The sequence below is a fragment of the Camarhynchus parvulus genome, chromosome 1A (assembly GCF_901933205.1).
Source record: "Camarhynchus parvulus chromosome 1A, STF_HiC, whole genome shotgun sequence".
In the NCBI taxonomy this organism is placed as follows: Eukaryota; Metazoa; Chordata; class Aves; order Passeriformes; family Thraupidae; genus Camarhynchus; species Camarhynchus parvulus.
Window position 1 is genome coordinate 35,715,288 of NC_044586.1, and position 24,863 is coordinate 35,740,150.

Below are 24,863 nucleotides of genomic sequence, written 5' to 3' on the forward strand. Positions count from 1 at the left end.
TTGCTTTAATAATAGAAAAAAATATAATCAACAGAATAATATTTTTATGTTTACCATGTTAAAATAGATATTAAAAAAAGTTCAGAATTTAAGATTTGCCATACACCTGATACAGAACCACAGCAAGGTCACTAATGGTCCAATTTCCAAGCATAATTCAAATACATGCAAACAAGCTGTTTTTGCACTACATAGAAAAATGGGTTAAAATGCAAAAAAAAAAAAATCCCAGGATTCACTAACATGTCTTGCTTTGGTAATTTCAGGTATTTTTCAATGATCTGCATCACCAGAGGCAACTCAATGAGAAGGGGCAATCATATCTAGAAAAAGAAAACCATCCCAACCGGTCAGGTTTTTCTTTCTCTGCTCAGAACAGTTACAGTTTTCAGAACCAGTCTATATTCATGTTTATTTGCATCTGGAAGTTCAAGTAATAGCAATCACCAAAGGAAAGGTATTTCTGTTTTAAGTGGGAAAACACCAACATGGAACTAAGCTGTGATCAGCTCTAACCCAAGCTTCTCCCAAGTGACGAATTCTTGAAGCATCTTCCCTTTATTTGACACGGTACCCACCCATCCACCTTTCTAAAAATTATATGCTATTATAAAGAGGGGATCTGAAACCAAGGTTAACCAAAGTTTTTAGCCATGGAAACTTTACTGTGGAAAAGAATATGAAATTCTCATAAATTTACTTGTCAGCAGCAAAAAGACTCTTCAAGTGTCTTAACCACTGTACAGCTCGGTAGTTTTAATACTTCAATTTTTTTTCCATTTTTCATTGTTGAAGAAATAATTTCACAATCTCAAATCAAAGTCAACACTGCAGTGAGGAGAGCTTTTCTACTTTATTACAAAGAGAAGAAGCCTTTATGTGGTCAGAAAATACAAGATTGATCTTTTTTTTTTCTCTTCCTATGAAACGCTGCTGTTCAAACAGCCAGAGTGAATTGTCTCAGTTCACTTCTTTAAGTCCCATCACATTCACTTGGGTATGGATGTCCTTGGCTGCTGAAAATCTGGCCCTTTAGTGCACAGGGCGACAAAGTAGTCCCCTGACCAGCAGTTCCAGAATGTCCCGTTTTCATATATTGCATCCATGCACACCTCCTAAAAATGAGGTACAGCAGGGCAAACATTTTCCAAAATAGATGTCATATATATAATATATACACATTCGTACATACATACCTTTATTCATGTGATGTCCAAAAATTTAAAAAAAATGTACACATTTATTACAAAATCGTAACAAAGACTGGACAGTGTTTTGCTCATTCTGGAAAGATGAAGCTCAGTAATACACAACCCTGGAAACTAACCAGAGACTGTGGCAATATCTTTCTTCTAAACAGTCAGATATTCTTGCATTAAGCTTGGCGAAAACTGCCTTTCAAAGACAGAAGGGGAAGTAAAATGAAGGAAGCAAACCTTGCTCATCTTTCCAAATGAAATACGAGAAGGATCTTCACATAAAAATGCACAAACATTTTTTATTACCAATAGTGCTACAATGAACAATGCAAATTTTGTTGTCTAATTTTTTGTCTTTTTTCTTTTTTTTTGTTTTTACATTTTGGAAAACTAAGTGGTAAACTTTTGTCAGTGTACTCGCTTGTCTTTACAGACCCAAGCTTGTCTGCTGGCAAAAAAGGAAACAAAAACAAAAATTCAGACCCTGCTCAAACTAAAGAAAAACAATTACAAATTTAGTTGTTGGGCAGCACATAATTAGTAAGGCAGGACCTCAAATGGTGACCCTTCGCATGAGCCAATTGCCAGATCCTCAAGGAATTAAAACCAGGATGCCTGAGCCACATCAGTTCTGCAGTTATGTTGAGTATTGTGCTGAGACAGCCATACCCCAAGAAAAGGGAAGTCTTTAGAAGGCTTGCTGAGCAGGGTTGTAGTTGAAGGTTGATGGCAGATGAGGCCTTTCTTCTAATTTGTCATATTCCAGGTGGAACTCCTACAATTAAAAAAAAAAGGAAAAAAAGACAAACACAAATAAAACAATGTATCATTTACCTGTGAACACCTGGTCTCCCAGCCATACTTGAAAAGCACAAATACGGAGGAGATCAAGTACTAACTTATCCTAAGGCAAAACCATGTGACTTTGCTACCTTGAGTTCCATATATTAAGAAGAAAAAAGTATATATTACAACAATCCTAAGCCTTTACACCCACAACATGCAGACTCTCCTATTCTTTTGAATGCTACATGACTCTCAGAACCCCTGTTATAATCTCAAACAATTTTATATATGCACATACACAAAACACAAATACACAGTCGCAGCATGAGCTGAATTATAAACAAAAGCTGTCTTTCAGAGAGACAGAGTATAGAGGCCTATTCCAGATGAACTAAAGTTTGGGAATATTTTTGTGTCATACTCCCAGACCAAAAAGCTTCATGAAGCACCAGGGGAGGTTCAGGATGGACAGAGGGAGGTGTTCCAGAAACAACTTGACTTAGTAAGGTCTGTTTGACATGGTGGTGATCAGTCAAAGGCTGGATTTGATCTTAGAGGTCTCTTCTAACATAAATGATTCTGTGAAAATGTCCAGGTACAAAGTACTGAGACCCACTTAAGCCAAAATTCATCAAAATATTCCTCCACATTTCATACTCATATTTACACTCTAGACCCACCAAACCTGAAATATTATATTATTCAGACCCTTTACGCAGTTTAATTGTGTCTCATCCCATTTAATCGTCATTCAAGAAACAGGGTAAGCAGAAGTTTCAGAACTGTTTCTTAGGGGTACCTCTTGGTAATTCAGCAACAACAACTTTGGACATGCACAGTAAATTATTTTATCTAATTTGGTGGAGAACCTCAGCAGAACAACATCTGTATCTGCAAAGCAAACTTAGCCCACTATTTTCACACAGAGATGAAAACACATGAGCAATGAAGAGATTATTTTAGAACACTCTCTAAAGTGATTAAATAGTATAATACTTCAGTACATGTAAATCTGCACTACATTAATGCAAGAACAGAAATAAAATCTAGGAAATCCAACTCTTATAACTCTCTTCTTTCAAGGCAAAACAAGGTCCATTTAGCATAAAAAGAACATTCAGCATGGCAAAGAAACAAAGTAGTGGAAAATGCGAAGCATTGTGCACTCCCCTGAGAATACTGTCCCTAAAAAACTGGCAAACCCTAGCAAAAGCTATGTGAAGTTACAGCCATCTGTACTGAAATGCTGCACATCTGCTTCATTTCTAGTTCCCAGCTCTCTACTCCAACCAAAGATTTGTTGTTGTTGGGTTTTGTTTGTTTGGTTGGTTTTTGGGGGTTCTTTATTTATTCATTTAGGTGTTGCATTTGTTTGTTTGGGCTTTTTTAGGTCATATATACACAAGTGAATTGCTTCTGGCATTCCTCCTAATAACTGCATGCCAGTTCGTGTATGCTCTGTTTGGGCAGATACACAATGCTGAGACTGAAGAGATGCTGCACGTCCCCCCTTGGGTAAGAAGTGAGGTCAAGGGGTACAAGTCCATACGTGTACTTGGGTGCCAAAGGCTGGATTAGGCTGGGTGGATCTCGGGGGGCCTACAGAAGGGTGGAGAGGGACTTTTTGCAAGAGCACAGGACAAGGGGAAGTGGCTTTAAGCTGAAGAAGGGCAGCATTTAGATTGGGTATTAGAAATAAATTCTTCACTATGAGGGTGGCAAGGCACTGGAACAGGCTACCCAGAGAAGCTGCAGCTACCCCATCCCTGGAAGTGTTTAAGACCAAGTTGGATGGGGCTTTGAGCAATGTGGTCTAGTGGAAGGTGTTCTTGTCCATGGTACAAGGGTTTAACTAGATGGTCTTTAATGTTTCTTCCAACCCAAATCATTCTATGATTCAATGATCTCCAGTAATTCTGCAGTCATTTTATAATAGAAAAGATACTGCTCAAGCTTTCTCTGCCTTTCATGGCCGTCAAAGTTTCTTCCTTGCACATAACCACGCAAGGGCCAGCAGATACCATCCATCTATGGTCAGCTTCAATCAGTTAACTGAGCTTCCACAAGCTCTGAAATGCCTTCAAAATGACCCTTGGCAAATTGCTAATTAAATCAGTAAGATACAGTAAGTATCAGAAACCAGAGAGTATCAGTATCCTCAAGAAGGGTTTTCCAAACTTCAAGTTTTTGTGAGCCTCTACTGGCAGTGGGAGCTGCTAACAAGGTGTCTGGAATAAATGCTCAGAGGGCTGAGCAATCCTTTGCGTCCCACAAACTGGAAGTCCCTCCTTCAGAAGAAGTATGTTTCCCTATCAAATTTTCTCTAGAAGTATGTGAGTTCATACTTCAAACTGCCATTGACTGTTAAAATAAACAGGCTTAAAACAGCCTTGATTTGCATCCCAGTGTCAGTAAAGCTCAAATTCAATATTCAGTAGCATGTAGGAACACCTGAAGTTCTGCCTGACAATACCTAAAAAAGAATTCCCTGACCAGTATTTCTGGAAACTAAAAGCCAATTATTTATTACATAGGGGAAAATACTTACAACAGGTATACTTTATGTTTTTGCTTTTGCCACTACAGTTAAGGATGTCAACAGCAGCAGTGGTATTATTTAACATAAACAGATATTAAAAAATCCCACTTATCCATTGATAAATGTGCTAAATTGCTTTCTTTTCCACAGGGAGATAAGAATTAAAACTTAAATACCCTTTATTAACCAGGAATAATGAATACTGAATGTGTGTGAAAACTTACAGCATGTGTGACACTAAATATATTGTTCTATGCAAAGAAAAGAATCACCTCTCATGTCATCCTGAAAACTTGCTTTGATAGCAAAGTTACATCAGTCTGTACATGTACAAACAGTAACAGGCAAGGATACTTAAGGTAGGAGCAGATTGCTTAGAATGATCCATAGCAGTTATGGAGTAAAACTAAACAAAAAAAAGTTAGCAGAATAGGCCTGAGGACAAAATATTCTGGATTGTGTAAGTCCATGAGAGCAGAGTAGAAATCCCATGGCTAGCTTAAAAATTCCCAATGGAACTTAAAAGTAGCATTTATACTGACTTAAAGATGGATGCAAAGACCCACTTTAGGGGCTGAGCTAAAATACTATGCCACATCTTCACTGGAATAATACATTTAACTTTCTAGTAATTATAATAGAAATTATTATTTCAATTAATACTGATCTTGACAGGATAGGGAATAATTTAGTCTAGACAGCAACCCTGACAAGCAAGTAAACACTTAAAAATTTAATTTTCTCTCCCATGAAGAATTCCATGTTTTAGAACTACATCATCAATGTAAAAAGGTTTTATAATCTTGTACTCTAAATTAATTCTCCTTACTGAAAAGTAAGAAGAAAATTCAGCAGCTTACTTCAGACAACTTAACTCAGAATTTCAGTAAATGTGCAATTGTAGAAAGCACTTTTGGTGTCAGAGCTACTTCCCCTCCTCTCTCATGTCTCCTCAACAGCAGCAAACTATAGCCAAAACCTCAGTGAAAAAAAAATCTGTGTCTTTAACCTCAGTATACTTTCTACACGCCCTAGGATGAAAAACCATGTAACAAACATGTGCAATGAGAATTTTTCTGCTTTTTATTTTGCATTTAAGATGAATTTGAAGTTTATAATTAATATTTTTTTTTACTTTTTACTACCATGTATCAAATCAGAATTAATTTTATTTCCTAGTAGTTCAGGAATTCTCATTACTCTGCTACTTTGCTGAACTTCCTTCTTCAGTCTATTACCCATTAAGAATACAAAAGTAGAGCCTACAGTTTAATAAAAAAGATAAAAATATTATTTGATTCTTCTTGAAAGAAGTTATTCAGCCTTCTTTGCTTTTGTTAAGTCCAATACAGAACACTAAATCTACTATGTAACAACTGGTTTATGTTTCTAAAAATGTAAGTTTTAAGATTTAGTTGTGCTATCTAAAGTAAACTGCCGTATTTCAGTGCAGCAATATTTCATACTGCAGTGTAATTTAAAATAGGAACAATAAATATGTAAGCTCATAATGCAAAATACACTATGTCTGCAAAGCACACATACTAGGGTATGTGCTGCCCTATATTTGAGCATCTACACTAGAACAAGAACCAAATTTATAAAGCACCTTGAAAAATAACTGAATATGCACATATGAGACAGTAATTGATGAGCAAGTATTCCTGTACACCAGCTTCAATAAAGGACTAGTGAAACTGTTCAGCAGCAATTATTATTGTGGCCTTCTAAGGAACTGATATTCCCAGCATCCCCTAATAATGTAACAGTTATAATAAGAGATTGCAATTCATCAGAATTCTTTCTTTTCCAGTTCCTTATAGGTCTAATTTCCTGAAATATTTATTAATTACTTCTGCATTTGTTAGAAAAAAACTACTTTGCTGTACTTTTCTTTGCATTCAAAGCAACACGGTGTTACCAAATATTGCTGTTCTTGTTAGGGTGAGTCTGTATTAGTCTTCCTCAGAGGAATTCCACTACAGGAATTAATACCACAGGTAACATTACCATGGAATGCTATGATCACATGACATGTATCTAAGCTCTTATTTATTTATCAAAGGTGAAAATGTCACAGAATTAATTCTAGTATGCAACTCATTTTCCATGCAACAAAAATCTCAGTTTTCCCCAAAATCATTCTCTAGCTTCCTGTGACCAATGCTCAGTTTGCCAGCTCAAAGTTAAATAAAAATTTCAAAATAATATTCCAGTTCAATTTTTTACATTATGGAATACACACAGCTAAAGAAAAGATAGTATTGCTTCTTATGGACGTTGGGGGAGAATAAATAAAATAATCACATTCCTTGTTGCAATACCACTACAAGTACAAAAGTTTAGAAAATACTATCTCTCTCCTTACTATCTCTCTCCTTACTAGCTATCAATTGCTTCTTAACATTGGGGGAATTGCTATCATCATGCAAATTAAAAAAAGAGAATCTATGTAGACCTTGTGAAAAACCATTCAGAGAACAGCAGTGCTCCAGTCTCTCCATATCTCAGAAATGCCCAGCAGGAGGATGGTGAGTACAACACTCAAGCACTGGATCCTGAGTTTCAGAATAGTACTCAAGATTTTAAACAGACAATACTGTCTTAAAGTAATGCTAAGCATCAAATAGCAGCTGCATACATTTACCACAGACAGAAAAATGAGACACTGAAGAGGTTATTATTATCCTTATACAATGGGCATTATCTTTTTCCTCCTAGTAAAAATAAATGCTGTGTGTCCACACAAACTAAAACCACAATTCCATTGATATGTGAAACTACATGAGGCTTGTTGCTTGTAAATAAACAGAACATGTTCATTTCACTCCAGAAAAGAAACCTATCCTTTCTAAAGGTAATTACTTCCCCTCTGATGATCTTAGGCAATAATAAAATAACTTTAAACAGCATCTTGGGGAACCTAAGGAAGTATATCATGCAGCAAATGAGTAATTCAAGTAGAAACAAAAAGCTTCCTTTTGTTTGTGTTTTCCTTTTGAGAAGTGGCACTTTTGTTTAGAAGTTTTGGAATTACCTTGCACTTAGGAAAAACTGTAATAGCAGGGCTCACCATTAAAACTGTCAGTTACAGATTCCTGGGTTTTCCTGCAGCAGTAAAAAGTCAGCACAGGCAAGGAGTCACACGTGCAACTGGACTAAAGAACCTTCCGTATCCTTCAGGGTAACTGGAATGTTAACTCCTGAGGGGACCTTGCACAAACTATGCAAAATTACTGGGTGGAGTGAGGGAGGAAATAAAAATATCATGTATCTAGCTCATGTCTAGATACCAAATGGCTGTATAGACAGAGAAGGACACTGAACTTTATTCTCTTTAAAATAGGTGTTTAAAAACACATCAACAGACATGTAACTATTTCCTGCAATGTTCCCTAATCTCCAAATGAAATGCCTTTTCAGCAAACAATTCATAAGTTGGGCTGCAGGCTGCAGGTGAAAAGATTTCTTATTCTGTGAAATACCTTAGCATGTGGAACTACAAAATATAGTTACAACATGCTGGAATCACATCTATTGAGTTCAAGGCTTCAAGGTTAATCTGATTTGAGCTGTTGTTTTTTATAGAAAAGAAGAGTGCGATACAGTATCTACAGATGGTCTGACAGAGAACATTATTGACAGTGTTAATGGACAGAATGGGACCAATAGATTATGACAGCTGGGGAGGGAAGAAGCTATAGCTTTCTGATTTTTTAATGCCTCTTGGTCTACAGTATAGAAAACAAGCATCATGGAAATATGCCTCCTCCTCAGGAGAAGTTATTTATTTCAAAGAACTCTGATTTTCAAACAACAGAGCATGGAATTCCTAAATATGGTTAAGGAGAGATTGTACCCAAAAACCAAAAAAGCATTCCCTGCACCCATCCAACATCCATTTTAAATTCCTAAGTGAGGTGTGGTAGCATCCTATTTAATTTTCTAAAACAAAGTAATAAAATGTTTGCAAGTACAATTTCTAAAATGCCAAATAATGCTTTCCATTCTTCAACTCTATGCTGTGGGAAGAGCTTTAAATTTTAACAAAACTCCTAAAAGAAGTCCTGTGTCCTTCTAACTCCCAAAGAAAACTGGAAATAAGAGAGACAGCTCCTTATTTTCCACAAGCAAGCGTCTTGGACAACCTTTTTTCTCTTAGACATCAGAAATTAAGGTAATGAACCTATATAACAGGAGAATAAAAAGTCAGAGATTTTTGTGAAGATTTTTGTGTTTTACTCTTGTTGTAAAAATACACGGCTGACAGTGTATTTAAAGTATCTACACAAAGGAAAAGAGATACCTTAGCTACTTTCCTCCAGTTAAGACAGTCAAAGAAGTAATATGTTCCCCTCTCGTACGTATTGGTTTTCATTGTTGGCTCCATGCCAGGTGCCCTGGTGATCCATACTCGTTCTTCTTTGTGGTATCTCCAATCCCGGTTAAATCTTTCATTTGTGATAGAAAGGAAAAATAATTCTTAGTTACCTGAAACTAACTTAATAAACTAACTTTAAAGGTTTCAATATTTACTGTACAATGCATTCAAATCCCAAACAAAATTTCTACGACATGGTTAAACCTGTGATTTCATACTTCTTCCATACAGCTCTTATACCTCAAACTAAAAGACACAAGAAACTTCAAGTCTGGTAGGTTCTAAGAGCAAACTCTTTTTATGAGCATTTACTTGGTTCTTATTTGGTTGATGACAGGCAAGTTACATATTCAATAATGACTGGCACCTGCCATTTTTTGCACAGTGCTTCGTAAGGCAAAATACATGAGATGGGCTTTTGATTTCCACTATACAAATGTAAAAAAACTCTGTACAAAATGACACCAAGGTTGGAGGAGGTATTCTAAAAAAAGCTTTACAGTTCAAGATTGACTAAGTTCCCTGCTTTCAATATCTAACTTGTTTGGGTGTTCTGGTTTTTGTTTAGGTTTGTTTTTAACACTTGCCATTTCATTATAGCAATAGATTAACTCATATAAGACTGACAAAATAGTTTGAACGTACAGCTCTACTGCTGCTAATAGCTGTAATACATCTCCTCCATTCATGTAATAGAGATAAAACAGGAGATCCTCTCCATATCGGCCAAGTTTTATTGAAGCCAGCTGCAAAAGATTGAAGAAAACGAGGATGAAAAATCACAATAGGTAAATGTTTTAAAACACACTACCCCACTTAAATAACATAAGAATACATCCAGAACTTCCATCCTTCTATTCTAAGTGTGTTGAAAATTATATTCTAATACAACAGGAGTAATAATTATTAAAACAATCGATTTTTCTTCACTTTTAGTTAATCTTTCCAAGTTAAAGGATACAATAGAAAAATAGAGATGTAACAAACCAGCAAGACAGAATTTTCTCCCTGTTATCTGTGTATTCCCATCTACACATTTTATTTCAAAAAACCCAAAACCACAACTTCTGTATGCATTTGCTCCCTTCTCGCCCTGTTAAGTAACACTACCAAAATTTCTTATCTTTCAATGATCCCTCCAAACAGCTGAAAGAAAACATATCTCAAAAAATCCCTTTTCATGTAGATATGGAATGCAACAGATAAATGAGAACACAATTCTGAGCTTATCTCAAGAAGAAATACCTCAATTTAATTTGCCACTTGAATTATATCACAAAAAAATTCAACTTCACATGAAGGGCAAACTCTTAAAAACACACTGTGCTTTTTAGCTATTCTTTTGCATGTCCATTCTCTTTTTGTAAGATGGGTGCTTGATGTGTCCCATCAGCCTGTTAACTCAACACTGCTTCTAGAAAGATTGAGGACATGCACAAAATGGACTGATTTTGAACATCTATCTGAAAGAAAATTTAGAAAATTTCTGGTAATAAATTAACAAAAAATGCACACACACACACACACACACACACACACACACGTACTCACCTTATCCCTAATGTGAATGTTAGTTAAGTATTCAGATGGAACATGGAAGTCTAAAAAAGAATCGGAATTGATGCAACTATTAAGACATGTAAATGAATATAATTTACAAATATTAATACTGAATTTAATAGTTATTTCTCTCTTACCTATGTCTTGAGGTCGACAAGGTGATGATGCCCACGGGGATGCAAATTTGGGATAAAGATTTCTGAAGAAAATGAAAAGCATAAATTTATAAAAATTAACCTCCAACCAACCAACTAACTCCTCCATAATCAATTTTGCAAACCGAAGAGCTATATCACACAACCAAATCCCTAGCTGGGGTGAGAAGATTAAGAGGAAACTTTCCTAAAGCATATTTTTCTTTTTAATATGCAGAGCAACGTTGCATTTAAACTGCCATGGGAAACTACAGGGTCAAAATTTTCTTTTAAATCCATCTTTCCTTCCAGTTAGGTGCCAGAGGTCCCAACCTTTTTCAGGTATCCAGTGTTATTATGCAGGGTTTCAACTTAACTAGGAACAGTTGTCACAAGCCTGGTGGGTTCTGATTTATTAACCTATGATTTAAAAGGGGACCAAAAATTTGTACTGGCAGGTTGCTTTTTAAAACTAACCAGTAAAGATTTTACTCTTCTTCAAAACAGGAGTTAGAAGGGATAATTTAAGCCACTAGCAGTATAGACAAAATTCTAAGATTTTGTTTCTAAAAGAACATTCATTGTGCTAAGTTTTTATGTCACACAGGGATCTTTACCAACCAAACTACCACATAGGGCAGAAACATTTGTCTTTTCATATGTGACACAGTTTTAGTTTTTCAAACAACAATCCACAGAGCAAGGGAAGAACATTTAACATAAGGAAAGATGGCAGACCAGACACCAAGGTCTGCATAGGCTGCTTGCAAAGCTTTTCTGCAGCATGAAGTAAAACCAGCTTTATAGTATAGGAACTGTCTGCATCAAATGTTAGCTCCTATTCTCTCCATTCAAGAACCTAAATACACTATATACTGTAATTAAATACTAAAAATACAGTTATTTACAGCATAGTTGCTAAGAAAAGCAGAATAATAAGAAGGCATTTTTCCTGTGCTTGATAGCCACATTCATCAAGCTTCCCTGATTGCATGCAGCTCCATATAAATTTATGAAAGATGGAAACTACGTGTGTATGCTGTCTGGTCTTTGTTTTTTTTAATGTATTTTGTGCAAACCTTAAAATATATATAGTACTCTGTCTATAAGGCTAACACTATATAAATCTGTGATAAAACAAAAAGGTGTGAGATTTTCAGCTGAAAGAGCACCAGAAATTAATTTTTTTTCACAACTGCAGTCATCTGAAAGACACTAGTTTTGTCTAAACTGATCTGAGTTCCTTCAATAATTAGTGTAAAAAGAAAGGCACCCTGGGTTGGCTGGTTATGCATCTCCCCTGTGTCTAAAGCACTTCTAGCATTTGTGCAGTCACTAACTACTTTTCTTCCCACTGCCTCTATAGCAAACCTAGATGACTAAACTAGTTTATTTAGGTGAACTGAGGCACTGGAAGTCAATTACTTTCATTTAAACTAATCTTCAGTGCAGCCTAACACTGCAGGTGTTCTGTTCATTATTACACTATATAAATCTAATTTATCCCCAAACTGCTGAGAGTTAAGTGTAAATATCCCCAAGGAATATTATTATTAGAAAAGGAATGTATACATTACATTTATAAACAATATACTGTCAACTCCTTGAAAAAAAGTCCTAAAGAAGTTAAGAGAATAAGCAAAGCCACTAGGTTTATTGAAAGCTTGCCCTGAGGCACAATTCTCTTTGTTATGAAAATTTTATTTTATTGTCATTACATTTTCAAATTTTATTTGGCAAACCAGCTTGCGGGTTTAATAGTCAAGTGGACTAAGTGAACAGACTATGAATGACAGCATAATAAAAACAAAAGTGAAGATAGGATTAAATCCCAGAAACTTACTCAGGAGAGTTGAGATTGAGACCTAGTGTTGTTAAATCACTTCCTAATGCAAGATGTACCATTCCTGGATCTGTCTCTGCTGCCCTGATGAATGTTAACAAGCCAATCATTCCAAACTGGTCCGTCACCATCCCTTGAGGAATGTTGGTAACCCGACCTGGGAAAGAAGAACAAATAATTTTCTCTTTTTAAGAAGTACAGGAATCAACAAGGTAATCTAAATGACTGTCAAAACTTTTAAAGCAGAAAAAGTGGAATGACACATACCATCAGGTAACACCTGGATCCCTTTTTTCTGCTGGTTGTTGTTTTGCGTAGTTGAACTTTTATCTCCAGGAAACTTGGGCCCATCTGTGCTGGATGATGTTTTGCCTGATGTACTCAAATTCTATTAAAGATAATTTGCAGAGTTGGTATGATGAAAAAAAACCAAAACGGAAATACTTATTGACCATATATCTTTTCAGTCAAGCACTCTAAGCCAGTACAAGTCACTTCAACAAATGGCATCAAGCTGAAGCCCCTGAGTTCTGCTGAAAAACCTTACGTACTCTTTAACCATTTTCCAAAGTATACCTGTCATACAGAACTACTATTAATAGGCTAAAAGTTTGGAGTCTGAAAGAATAAATTATCTTACACTCGAGTTGGAATACACAGTGGATATCCCAAGAGCCTGTGACTAGAGGTTCCTTTGGCTCACCACATCATGGATGCTCCCCATAGTCCTGCTCCTGAATAACACTCCATGACACAGTAACAAATAATACTCAAGCCAATTTCAGGTGCAAGCAACATACAACTGGCACATTGGCAGCTATCAGGAAAGACATATAAACACCATGTCTGATATAAACACGATGCCGGACTGTGTCTGGCAAGAAAACAGACTATGCTCCAGGAATCTACCTACTGACAAAATATATTTGCCATGTGTATAACTTCTAACTCTTTCATAGTCTTTATAACAAGCCTACAGTTATACACATTTCATCACATTTACTCTCTGTCTCCTTACTGTACACAGTACTAAACCTATCAGAACATTTTCCTCATGATAAAACTGCCCACAACACTTGGGGGCCAGACTTCCTCATGTCTCTTTTTGAGCAGTTCATTTTTTAGTTCTTACATGAGTTTGTAGTCATGTCTACTACTTATTCACCAGTATTTATGGCACTGTCATTAACATATTTTTTGCAATTAGAAATAATAAACTAATCAGAAACTTGAACATTTCGTCAAATCCTGTAGGAAAGTGTCCTCTGCCATCCACATTTTATTCACTGTTTGCATAAAATAGCATTTATTACAAAGTTTTCAGAGTAAACAATGAAGAAAAGCCCATAATCTTATGCTCTATGCTATATATCTATTGCACAACAATTATACCAATACTTAAGATATAATGTACCTCACTAGTCTACAATATAGTCATCAATGCTCTACTAAGAGAGTTTGTTCCCTCTGATTCCACATCTCCATTAAGCATTTCACCTTAAAGAGATATTGTACCGCCTAACTTTTAAAGGACTGGACAACTTTGAAGAAAAAATCTTATAATGTGTAGATTGCTACTACTGATGAGAGGCATCAGTAGCAAAAAGATGAGCTACAATTGATAGAAAAAAATTACAAATTGTCAACTTAAAAATATTATCAATTCTCAAAAATAAGTTTTCATATGTCCAAGCAGGGTGACTGTTTGGACCAAAAACCTTACTGAGAAATTCCATTTACATAATTACATTTTAAATGCTGCTTATACAAAATCTCTCATTAATTTAGAAGGGCAAAATTGAAAATATCTTATTACAAATATCACAAAATCACTGACCATTTTAAAACATAATCATCAAAAGAAGTATGAACATTGAAAATAAGAGAATATTTAAGATTTGCTTACAGATTTATTGTCATCATTACTCGATGTCGGATCTTTGTAGCTGGAGCCTGGTAATGCTGGAAAATCTTCATTGTGTATTGAAAAGTCCTGGGACTGCTCACTTGCTGGTTTTGTTACCATCCCAACTATCATCAAAATGAAAGCAAGAATAATATTAAATGACTGCTAAGTAAAAACTTTTTCTACTGCTGATCTTGCTTATTGTCCATTTTCATTACGCGCAAGCTGTACAGCGATGACTTAAGAAACAGGTAAAGCAAAACAAAGCATATTCATTCAAAACATCCACACATATTAGACTAAAGCCTCTTACTTAAGTGTGAGCTGAGACACACTCTGGGTTAAATTCACAGGCACATCCACTGCACCTGTTTCGCACATCTAAATAATCAAATAATCTTTACAGGCATTGTTAAAGCTGTGTTTGAGTAAATCCACTGATAAGGATGTACTGCTTTTAGAAGTATAATACATTTTTTCTCCGTCCCCTAAGTGCATGAAGAATTTTTTTGCATAATCTCTTCAGAAGCACGTATTCTCAAAGGACAACCAGCTAACTTGCAGCAGAATATGTTAACAATTAAATACTTGCCTGTGACATGAAAGTGACTCCTACTTTCAGTAAAAAAACTGAAAACATTTAGCCTGCAACTCTCAGTGCTCTGATCCTAACTTTAAAAAAAGCAGCCCAGTCACATTGGAACATGAATTCTGACAAATGAACAGGAACTTGTTTTTAATGCTAGTTCAAACCAAACCGAACAAGCCACCACACTACACACCCAAGAGTGACTAGACTTTGCTGAAACATAATACAGTGATTTGGTTGCAAAGGACATTGCACTGGAAGAACAGAAGACAGAAGGAAGTCTAGGTCCTGGTTTTTGAAGATTCTTAGTAGATGGATAGGACTAAAATGGTTCAGTAGATGACAACACATGACTTTCTTCAGTGTTCTGGAATTAGAGATCAAAGTTTCTTTATTTAAGGAAATAAAACAACATTGAGTTAATCTTGTTTCTGCTGTTCAGCCTTTTCATCCAGAGTTATTACAATTTCTTCCACTGGATGAATAAAATTGATAATGAATTAACTTTAATGGATATTCTTATTTCATCTAAAAGTTATTTGAAGTACAATTTTCCTGAATAATTAAGCATGAGGAAAGTAGGTCTCTGCTCTGTTTCGAACTTGCTCTTTTTTGTCCACAACCAGAAGTGCTCTCTACATTTTGTGTTGGAAGAAAACATCCAAAGTATTTCACATTTTCATTTTTTGACTGTTTCTACCTCCATACTCATCTGCTGCACTAAGCAGATGCTCCAGGTAGCTCTTTGGAGAACTTTATTTCGTGGTTTATCATGCAGTCATGCAAACAGCTATGCCAGCACCAAAATGGGGAAATGGTGAAAGCAAAAGAACAATTACAGACATTTTTATGCTGCAGTGCTGTTTAATACTGAATTCAAGCTCCGTGCTGGAAGTGCATCTGCGTGGATGTCCCTCCTATCTTCTATCAGTTTTTCACGTCTTCTTTTTCCAGAGCTGGAACTAGACTGTCCTTAGGATTCCTTCCAACCCAAGCCATTCTATGTTGGACAAAATCTTACATAAGCCTCAAGCTGTACTAAGTCTCCACTCATGCTTGGTTTAGAGGGTCTTCATCTGGGGAAGTCACTTTTCCCTCATGTTTAACAATTCAGTTTAACTTGTTTAACTCTTTCTCACAGCTATCTTAAGCAGAGGGCCCTGGTTATGCCAAATCCATGAGGCTACTTTCTCTTGATAATGTGGTATCTCTTTTGTTCAATTGAAGTTGGAGCTATCTCTGAAAAACACTAGTGTTTTATAGTTAGAAAACACTAGGTTATTTTTGGTTCAAAATTTGACAAGTGTCATAAAAATAACTTATGGTTATAAAAGCAACTTTTCACAAGAGCTGATGCAACATGCGTAACAAAATCTACTAAAGCAGTAACAAAAAGAAAGTTTTGTACCTCACACTAAGCTTACCTGAATTTTTTCAAGACCCAAATAGTAAGATTTGTATCCACCTAAAGGTTTTTCCTTTTATTATTTTTTTAACCTGTACAGCAAGAATTATATGACACATACTTGGAATCTGAGTGATAATAATTGATGCTTACAGGTTATTTTTTGAAATCTGATGTTCATCATAAGGGTGACACTGAACAGTACAACAGCAAAGACTATCAAATAAACAGTAAAAGTTTACATTACATTTACAGCTTATGACTTTTTACATAGTAACACCTCTACTCATCAAACACTATTTCTGCAATTTGCTACTCAGACAGCTCTTGTCTACATGTAATTTGAATAAAACCTATTGCCTAAGAAATTTCTAGAGTGAGCAGCCTCAGAGCAATCATTCTATACAAACCAAAAACCCCAACAATCCCTATTGACAGTAAAACTAAAACACATGTGTTCTAATAATTATGAAAGGGAGTCTCCTATCACAGGTATCTATTATTCATTTTTAAAAATGAGTCTTAGCAGCTCACCTGTCTGGCATTTTTGAAAAGACTGTCTATTGTCTTATGAACAGCAAGAGGTGAATCAAGCAAATTTCATTTCATTCAGAGAGCTTTCAAAAGTTTGGTCTTACCATAGGGTGCCCTTCCAGCTAAAGGGTTTATTAATGGAGTTGGATTGCCACTTCCTTCCCTTCTGTTTCTGTCTGCTAGTGCTGGAAAATCTGAGAGGTCCAGTCCTGTCACATTTTCACTTCCATCTACAATAAAAACAGGTATTTTTAACTCCCTTATGCATTTTTGTCAGAGACTTCATTATGAGCAAGATAAATGAAGGATGTATTTTCTTTCAAGTTGATCTTTTTTCTCATTCAGTAATTATTACATATAAATACAGCCTTTGTGTTACAAGGTGACCCTAAAGAGCATCAGTATGTTTGAAGTTTGCTTTCAAATGACAGATAGTAGCATTTAGTAAAGCCTACTCGTCTTGAATTAAAGTCTGTACATGTAAAATACAGGTAAACGATCAAAATTTCAGTTCTAGAATAGGTATTTAAATTTGCTTTAAATCTGTTTTAAGTTTGAAGAATTATCAAGAAGAAATTTGAGAGAATAACCCATATTAGCAGCAGCATCAAAGAGCTCTATTGTCCTTAGATAAGGTAAGATAAAGCTGAAGCAGCTGAAAAGCCAATGCAGTGCAAGTTACATGGGAACACTTTTTGATTTGCAGCAGGAAATGCTACAGAGGTGAGGCCAGTGCTGCAGCTCTATAAAAATGTCACAATGTCCTAGAGAATGCCCAAACCATTCCACTCTTGTGACATCACCAGCACCGCAGGTTGCTTCATATATGCAGCCACATACAGGAACAACAGCACACATGAACCTAAATCATTTACGGACAAAGATATTTTCCCCTCTCTAGTTCATTAAATTCAGGTGAAGAAGTAATTCTCACAGAAAAATCACAACTTCAACAACTGACTGAAAGGATTACATGACAATTCAGCTGTTCAAAAGGAGTTTGAGACTTAAAAAAAATGCTTTCCCACTGCTTTTACATACCTAATGTTTTCACAGAATATGGATAAATCTTCTCCAATACCCTTCTCAAGTTCAAGAGCTGTTTTGTATTTCTAACTGAATAAGTATAATCTATAGGCATGTGACAAACAGCAAATACACTACAGAACTACTTTCACTTTGTCTTCAAAAGTATTAAAATCCACTGCTATAAAGCAGTACCAGTTACCTAGAACTACTTTTGGAGCAGGGTTTCTATGGAACATCTGAAAATTGTTAGAAAGTTGCACTGCAACAGAACAAAATATTATTAATTAGATTTATTTAAAAAAAAACTACTGTAGTTTAAGGTCAGCATTAAGGAGAGTAAACTCACCCGTTCCATTAAAAATGTTACTTGATAAGGAGTTATTCATTCCAAATGCCTGATTTCTGTTCATCCCAAATCCAGACATACTGTGAAAAAAATCCAGAAAGTCAGACAAAAGGATATATATACTTTGTTTTTCTAGTGGAAGATATTAAGGGGAGAAAAAAATTGGAATTATTTCAAGCCTAAGCAACCCATATTAGCCTAAGCTTGGTTTTTAATTATTTTCTGAAAACACTGAGCAGCAGCATCAGGCACTGCTCAATCAGGTCAACTGGAATGACTTCAAAATAGCTTAGTTTTTTAATAGCCATTGTGTATTAAGACATCTCTCAACAAACAAGTTATTACTAACATGATCATTACTCAATAATTTTATATACAAAAATGAAGCAGCGTTAAATGCAGTAATTAAAAGTCAGGCTGCAATCCATTCACAGGCAGGTGGGAAGCTGGATCATGGAAAAGACCAAGTTTGTCACGACTCATTTATAAGCTGAACAGTTATGGTGTGCTGTCATGACCATGTACACATGGCGTTACTGTGAGCAGAGGGATGGTCTCTGTCACACAAGGACATGAGCTAAAGGTTCATATAGTCAAGCAAAAACGTCTGAAAACATCTAAGTATCATGTAGGGCTACTGTGGTTGCACAGACAGCTTCACAAATAATCTGTTTCGTCCTGTCGAGAAGCCCAAAGGCAGGCCCCCAGCTGAGTGAAATTCTGAATGTCTGCACTGTGGGAAATCACAACATCCACTTCTCCCTGTAACAGGATAGAAGCTGATACTTTGGAAGTTTCCATAAATAAAAACATGAAAAGGTTCCCTAGTGGAAATTTTACCTATGCAAACTTTCTACAGTTACAAATCTAAAGCATTTAACTCTAACTTGAAACACCTTCAGATGCTTCATGTTCAAAAATCTAGCCTAAAAACTTTCATTGCTCCAACTAAACAACTATTTAGAAAATGCTTCTTGAAAGTCACATAATTCATGCACCTGACAAGCACATGCCATAAATTCTTTTCCCCAAGAGTAATTTCAAAATTTTGTCAAACACCTTAATTAACTATTGGATATGTATACAACTATACTTCCATAGGTTAATAAAACTGTGGAGTAAGAGCCAGTCATTGTTTCAAAGGTATTTCCTTCTCAATTGTAAAACTTGTAGCTTATTGAAAGTGAGCAATGCAAACAGTAAAAGATGAGCATTTTACTTCAAAAGTTCCTACACACAGGGATTTCATTATCTATCCTACAGCTGAATAATATTTGAACCATACTTTGTATACATGTATCAATATCCAATATCATTGTCCTCTGCACATAGTTTTTAAGTATATTGCTATTTCACCTGTTTGTGATCACAAATTTCAAAAATGCTTTAAAATACATTATCTTTTCAAATTATCAGCTCTACTTGCCACTAGACAGGACAGAAAAGGCAAATTTTTTGTAATGAGAGGCAAGATACAAAGTCTTTACATGCTCCAGAACTGCAAACTGCTATTAGGGGATCACTATTTGCTGTGCTTGAGAACAGTATCTGTATGCCTATATCAATGTGAAACTACAAAACAAAACAATCTGATGAAATATCAGATAACTGTGACATTTGTCTTCACTTTTCTTTATCTATTTTGTAAAACAAGAGATTGGGTTAGAGGTGGCACCTGACCACCACGAGCTTGTTTATGCTCCGTCTAATAGTCACTCCTCTAAGGAAGGGCCTGAAGGAAGAAAGAGGACGTCACTGGGAGCACAGAGATCATGAGGTAATGGAACTGAGCTTCAAAAGCAGCCAGCCAGCCATGCTATGCTGTGACTACACACATTAAATAATTAGAACTAAGACAGTGCTTACTACAAGTTTATCAATATGAATGAAGCATAAACAGAGGACTGTAACACAGTTAAAGCCTAATGATTTGTGATGTTAGCATCCTGCCCCGAGTCAGAAAAAGAGAAAAAGCTATTGAGAAACTTTTGGCATCCAAATGAGCACTAAATCCTTAAACGAATGGCAAGTCATTATTTTCTGTATCATTCCAGAATTTAAAGAAGTTAAATACTAGATCCTTACTGTGTCTGAATCAGTTTACTTCCCTTCTAGAATAATTATCAGGTTTTTAAATTTTGCCTTACTTCTTCCCAAAGTCCTAGATGAACAATTTTAAAACAGATGCATATGCTGAAAATTCAAGGTATGTTTCAAAAATAACCTTGGGAATACATGAGAAACATCACATACTTTAAAGCGGATGCAGCAGAAATTCAATAGTCAGAAAGAGAACTTAGCTTAAAGGCCTCAAAGACCTTAGAAGAATATTACAAGGAGCTTCAAAGTTTATTGCCCAGACATGAATACATGACACAGGTTTCAAGATTTATTCTAATGGATAAAAATTACATTTCCAGAGCAGCATGTCTCTGGCATGGCTCTGGCTGTACAGGGATGGTCCAATTAAAGAGCCTTACCTGTTCACAGTAAAAGGTTGTCGAGAGGGTTGCTGCTTTGGCATACATATTATGCTTGGAGAGCTTCTGTTAGGGCTGCCTAACCCTGAACTGCTCATGCTGTTTGTCCTGCTGGGAATTCCAATGCCCTGACCAACCTGGGAGTGGTTCATCATATTCCTAGGATTCATAGGCAATATCCCCCTGAAAAAGAAAAATCATCCACAGAGATGAATCTGTACAACAGTATTTGGCTACTCATTTAGATTACTAATGCAGGATGGACTCCAAGCTGTTGCAACTTAATTTGTGCTTAGTGACCAAACACTGTGTTTGGCTTACTCTCTATAATTAACGCAGTTCTGGATTTCTTCAGAAATACCAAATGACCTATTACATGCTAATCAAGTCCTTCAACAGGTTTAGATAAATACTTAAGTATTATACATATGAAAAGGTGTTACAGCTCTTTTCTAATGAGCACTTCAGACCTATATCTTTATATTCTCATGCAGTGTATGACATCATAGCAAAATTTTAACTGCACAATCAAATAACTACCTCTTACATTCTGAAGCAGAATTTGCCAGCAATTTGTCCTTTACATACAAAAATAAAATACTGTCTTACAGTAAACCCTTACTTTTCTATGGTATTATTTCCCTAACAAAGTTAAGTGGTCCATAGAAACTACTTTTCTTCTTTTTTAATTTATCAGACTGTAAAGTATGAGCTAAAATATGCAGAACATTTAACAAGAGCTCTGCAGAAAGACACAATGGCAGAAATATCGGCTATTGATAAATACCTGCTCGGAGATGGAGGCGTGTGAAGTGACATTGTTGGTACCCCTGTTGTTGGCGTTACGTGGCTCGGTAACTGAGTGCCTTGTGATAAGCTGCGATTTAACTGAGGGGTATTGTTGCTCATTCCCCTCATTGGAAGGCCTAGTGCACCTATTGAAAAAAAATTCAGAGGGGTGGAGATACAGAGCAATCAGGAACAAGGTCTTCTCCATCAGCTATAGATGGAAACAATTTATGCTGACAATGTACAAAAAAAGTGTAAAGACTGAAGGAAAGTGCAGTGTAAAAACTAACTCCTTGTTTGGATAGAAGAAACTCAACTATCAAATTTAGGCCCATATCTGTTTAACTTTGGAATGGCTCTTTGAGGAATTTCTCTAAAGTCACTTGCAAAATTTTGTTTCCTTTGAGACATATACTGTAGATGAAGGATTGAATTTTGAGTTTTTCAATAAGGACATGAAAAACTACAATTTATCTCAGAAGGCGGCAGCATTTTAGGAAAATCAGTAACTGCACTCAAGAAATACGCTAATTACTCTCGAATAAATAAGTATGTATTTGACCAGCATTCAGAACACTGATTTTTCTTGCTAAAAATTAAGCAAATCTCTGATAAAAAAAGAAAGTGATGGATCTTTAATTAACAATAACACTGTTTTTAGGACAACAAAAGCAACATTTGAGGCCAATTCTCTCTTTACAGTTAAAGTTCCTTCTTTATGGCAGTACTTCACTGTCTGTGATCAAGTTTGACCTTATCAGAAAAGAAAGCAAGCAGAATTTTAACAGCCCTCTTTCAGCATTTAAAAACATACAGAATATATAGGAAATACTTTTGATCCCATTGTTAAAACCAAACAATTGTGGGTGACAGAATAAAGCAAGCACTTGAGTGAGGTAAAAAATTAATTACTTCAACTGAGAACACCAGAAAATAACCAGTTACTGCCCTGTTTCAAAATGTCCAAAAACTTTATTAAGTTTTTTCATCATTCTCACATCACTTTTCTGCGTTGAAGAAGTTTCAGAATTATGTTCAAAGACAAGAAAAGTCATTTAGTGCAAGATGGCAATAATAACAAAGCATGTAAAAAATGATGACTGTGACAGTTCCTACTGCTTTGGCATAAGGCTGCTGAGGCAGACTGACGGAACTCAAAATCTTATCCTGCAGACCAAACAAAAGAAAATTCTCATGGATCAGCACTCTCCCATGGTAGAACATCCCAGAAGAAGAGCTGAATATGACAATGCATGACGTGGTTAAATACTAAGAATGCAAAGAACAGACATAGCATATGCTCAAAATATTATCATGGACAAAGTCTGAAGAAATGTCTCAGTCATTCGAGCTTTTACACTCTAAGAACTGCAGTCTGTATCCTACCCTACAATTTGCAAGTCCAGGGAGTTTGCAATAAAACTCAAGTGTGTAACACTCAGATTTATCTCTATACATTCAGATTAAGAGGTAGTGTGACTTGCTATAACAAGCATCCTAACATTTCATTAAATGTTGATTGCATCAAAGTGTTCACTGTAAATATTTTGGCAATTTCCTGCATCAGAATAATTTCACTGAGCATAAATATGTATTATAAATAATACTTCATGCTGATTAACAATTACATGGGATTTTAAAAATAAAATGGTAAAGAAAAAATACATACACTTCCAAACTAGATACAGCACACAAAAAAACCCCCACAATTAGGATATTCAACCTAATTTTGTGCAAGCATTTGTTTTAGCAAAGCCACTTTTAGACTGATGGTTATTTCTTCTTATTGGCTTTCTTTAAACTATATTTTTTTACTGATGAGGGTTGTTACAGTGAAGTAGACCCATATTGCTGGCAAGGAGAAGCAGCTGAAAGACTCACTGTAAGAAGAAAAAAAAACCCCTTTTTTCTTACAATTTCTTTTTCCACTTTTCTAACTGAGACAAGATCTATATGGGTTATGTTGGAGGTAGACCAATGAAATGGCAGATTTCCTTCCTACTGGTCAAGTTTACTGGCCAAGGTTACATTGATGCTGTAATATGACATCTTGCCTAATGACTGACAGTTACCAATCTTTAAAAGTAAAGTACTTACTTTAAAGTATTCCTAAAATACTTAGGAATACTTTAAAAGTATTCCTAAAGAATACTTTAATTGTTAACTAAGACTTCAACAAAAAAGTTTCTTGCCCCTTTTTCTCAAGATCTGGTAGAAACTGACACCTGATAATATTTACTTCCAAGGTTGTAGGCATGTATGTCTCCATGTCACAGAGATTACATCCTAGGCACAGCAACCAACTGAATGAAAAACCAAGTTGATTAAAAAGATGACCTTAAAAAATAAACAACAAATGACTGTGACAAACAGAATGAATATACTTTTTCAGTATCTGTATAAAGTAAAGTCTGAAAGGCTCAACAGTGCCAAAATCAGCACCTATAAGACAAGAGCCAAATATGATTCTAAGAAAGGTTAGAAGCTGCTCATATAAATCTCAGTAGCATAATAAAATGGCACTTTATATTACAGGGTCACTCTTCAACAACCACTGAGATAGGGGAAAAAACCTTCCAAAAAACCAACGCCACCAAAAACAAACAAAAAAACCACCCCAAAACGCCACTGTGTTTTTTAAACCATTTGAAGAAAGCCAAAAGAAGTTGGAAGGCCATGCATCTAGCAAACAAAGCTTTTAGTTTGACTAGATAAAGTCCAGACTCTCTAAAGTTCTCTGAAGACACTTTTTCTTGGAATCTGAGTCACACTGCCTGAGTGCACCTCTCAGTTACCAGGAGGTGCAGTTCTCAATGCTGGCCCTAAGTTAGGGGGTCCTTGAAGCAGCATTACATCATGACTGTTGCTCTATAGCTCTTCTATTGCAATGGTGTTCATAGGAGTGGCACATGACATTGTCAAGGAAAGAAAAAAAAAACAGTGATGCAGAAAGCAATAATCTTAATGGCATAGTTCTTTGCCAAATGCAAGTTGCCAAGCATGTACACAAGATCTACTGTGCTCCTGTAGAGCATGAAATATCAGTTATATTTAAGGTATAATTTCCTTCTATTCCTTATGTAGTTTTCTGAACTAGGCTCATTTTAGCTCAGCTTTCTTTCTTTATGTTTTCCTTCAGAGAGTCTGTTAAACCACAGAAATTTTTATAGCATGATTGTATTTGGATATTTAGCAGTTATAAAGTGACAATATGATATTTTGCACACTAAACACTGCAAAAATGCACAGGAAGCAAAGCAAAAATGTATCTTAAAATAATTGTATGTAAGGAGACATACTGCCATTTTTACACAATCACCAGAAAACAAAGCCATCTGCATGT

The 24,863-nt window shown here is 35.7% G+C and overlaps 1 protein-coding gene across 1 annotated transcript in view; it reads right to left on the bottom strand.

Moving 5' to 3' along the window:
* Positions 1 to 833: 833 nt before the first annotated feature.
* Positions 834 to 24,863, bottom strand: part of CNOT2 (CCR4-NOT transcription complex subunit 2) — an 85,733-nt gene continuing 61,703 nt past the window's right edge. Inside the window, exons 4-15 of the mRNA XM_030960798.1 lie at positions 21,519 to 21,666; positions 20,732 to 20,914; positions 18,252 to 18,331; positions 16,981 to 17,106; positions 14,349 to 14,473; positions 12,710 to 12,830; positions 12,443 to 12,599; positions 10,603 to 10,664; positions 10,457 to 10,506; positions 9,551 to 9,651; positions 8,831 to 8,975; positions 834 to 1,974 (exon numbers count right to left, since the gene is read on the bottom strand). Of these exons, the coding sequence (XP_030816658.1) occupies positions 1,888 to 1,974; positions 8,831 to 8,975; positions 9,551 to 9,651; positions 10,457 to 10,506; positions 10,603 to 10,664; positions 12,443 to 12,599; positions 12,710 to 12,830; positions 14,349 to 14,473; positions 16,981 to 17,106; positions 18,252 to 18,331; positions 20,732 to 20,914; positions 21,519 to 21,666 (1,385 nt within the window). The 3' untranslated portion in view covers positions 834 to 1,887. The remainder of the gene's footprint in view (positions 1,975 to 8,830; positions 8,976 to 9,550; positions 9,652 to 10,456; positions 10,507 to 10,602; positions 10,665 to 12,442; positions 12,600 to 12,709; positions 12,831 to 14,348; positions 14,474 to 16,980; positions 17,107 to 18,251; positions 18,332 to 20,731; positions 20,915 to 21,518; positions 21,667 to 24,863) is intronic.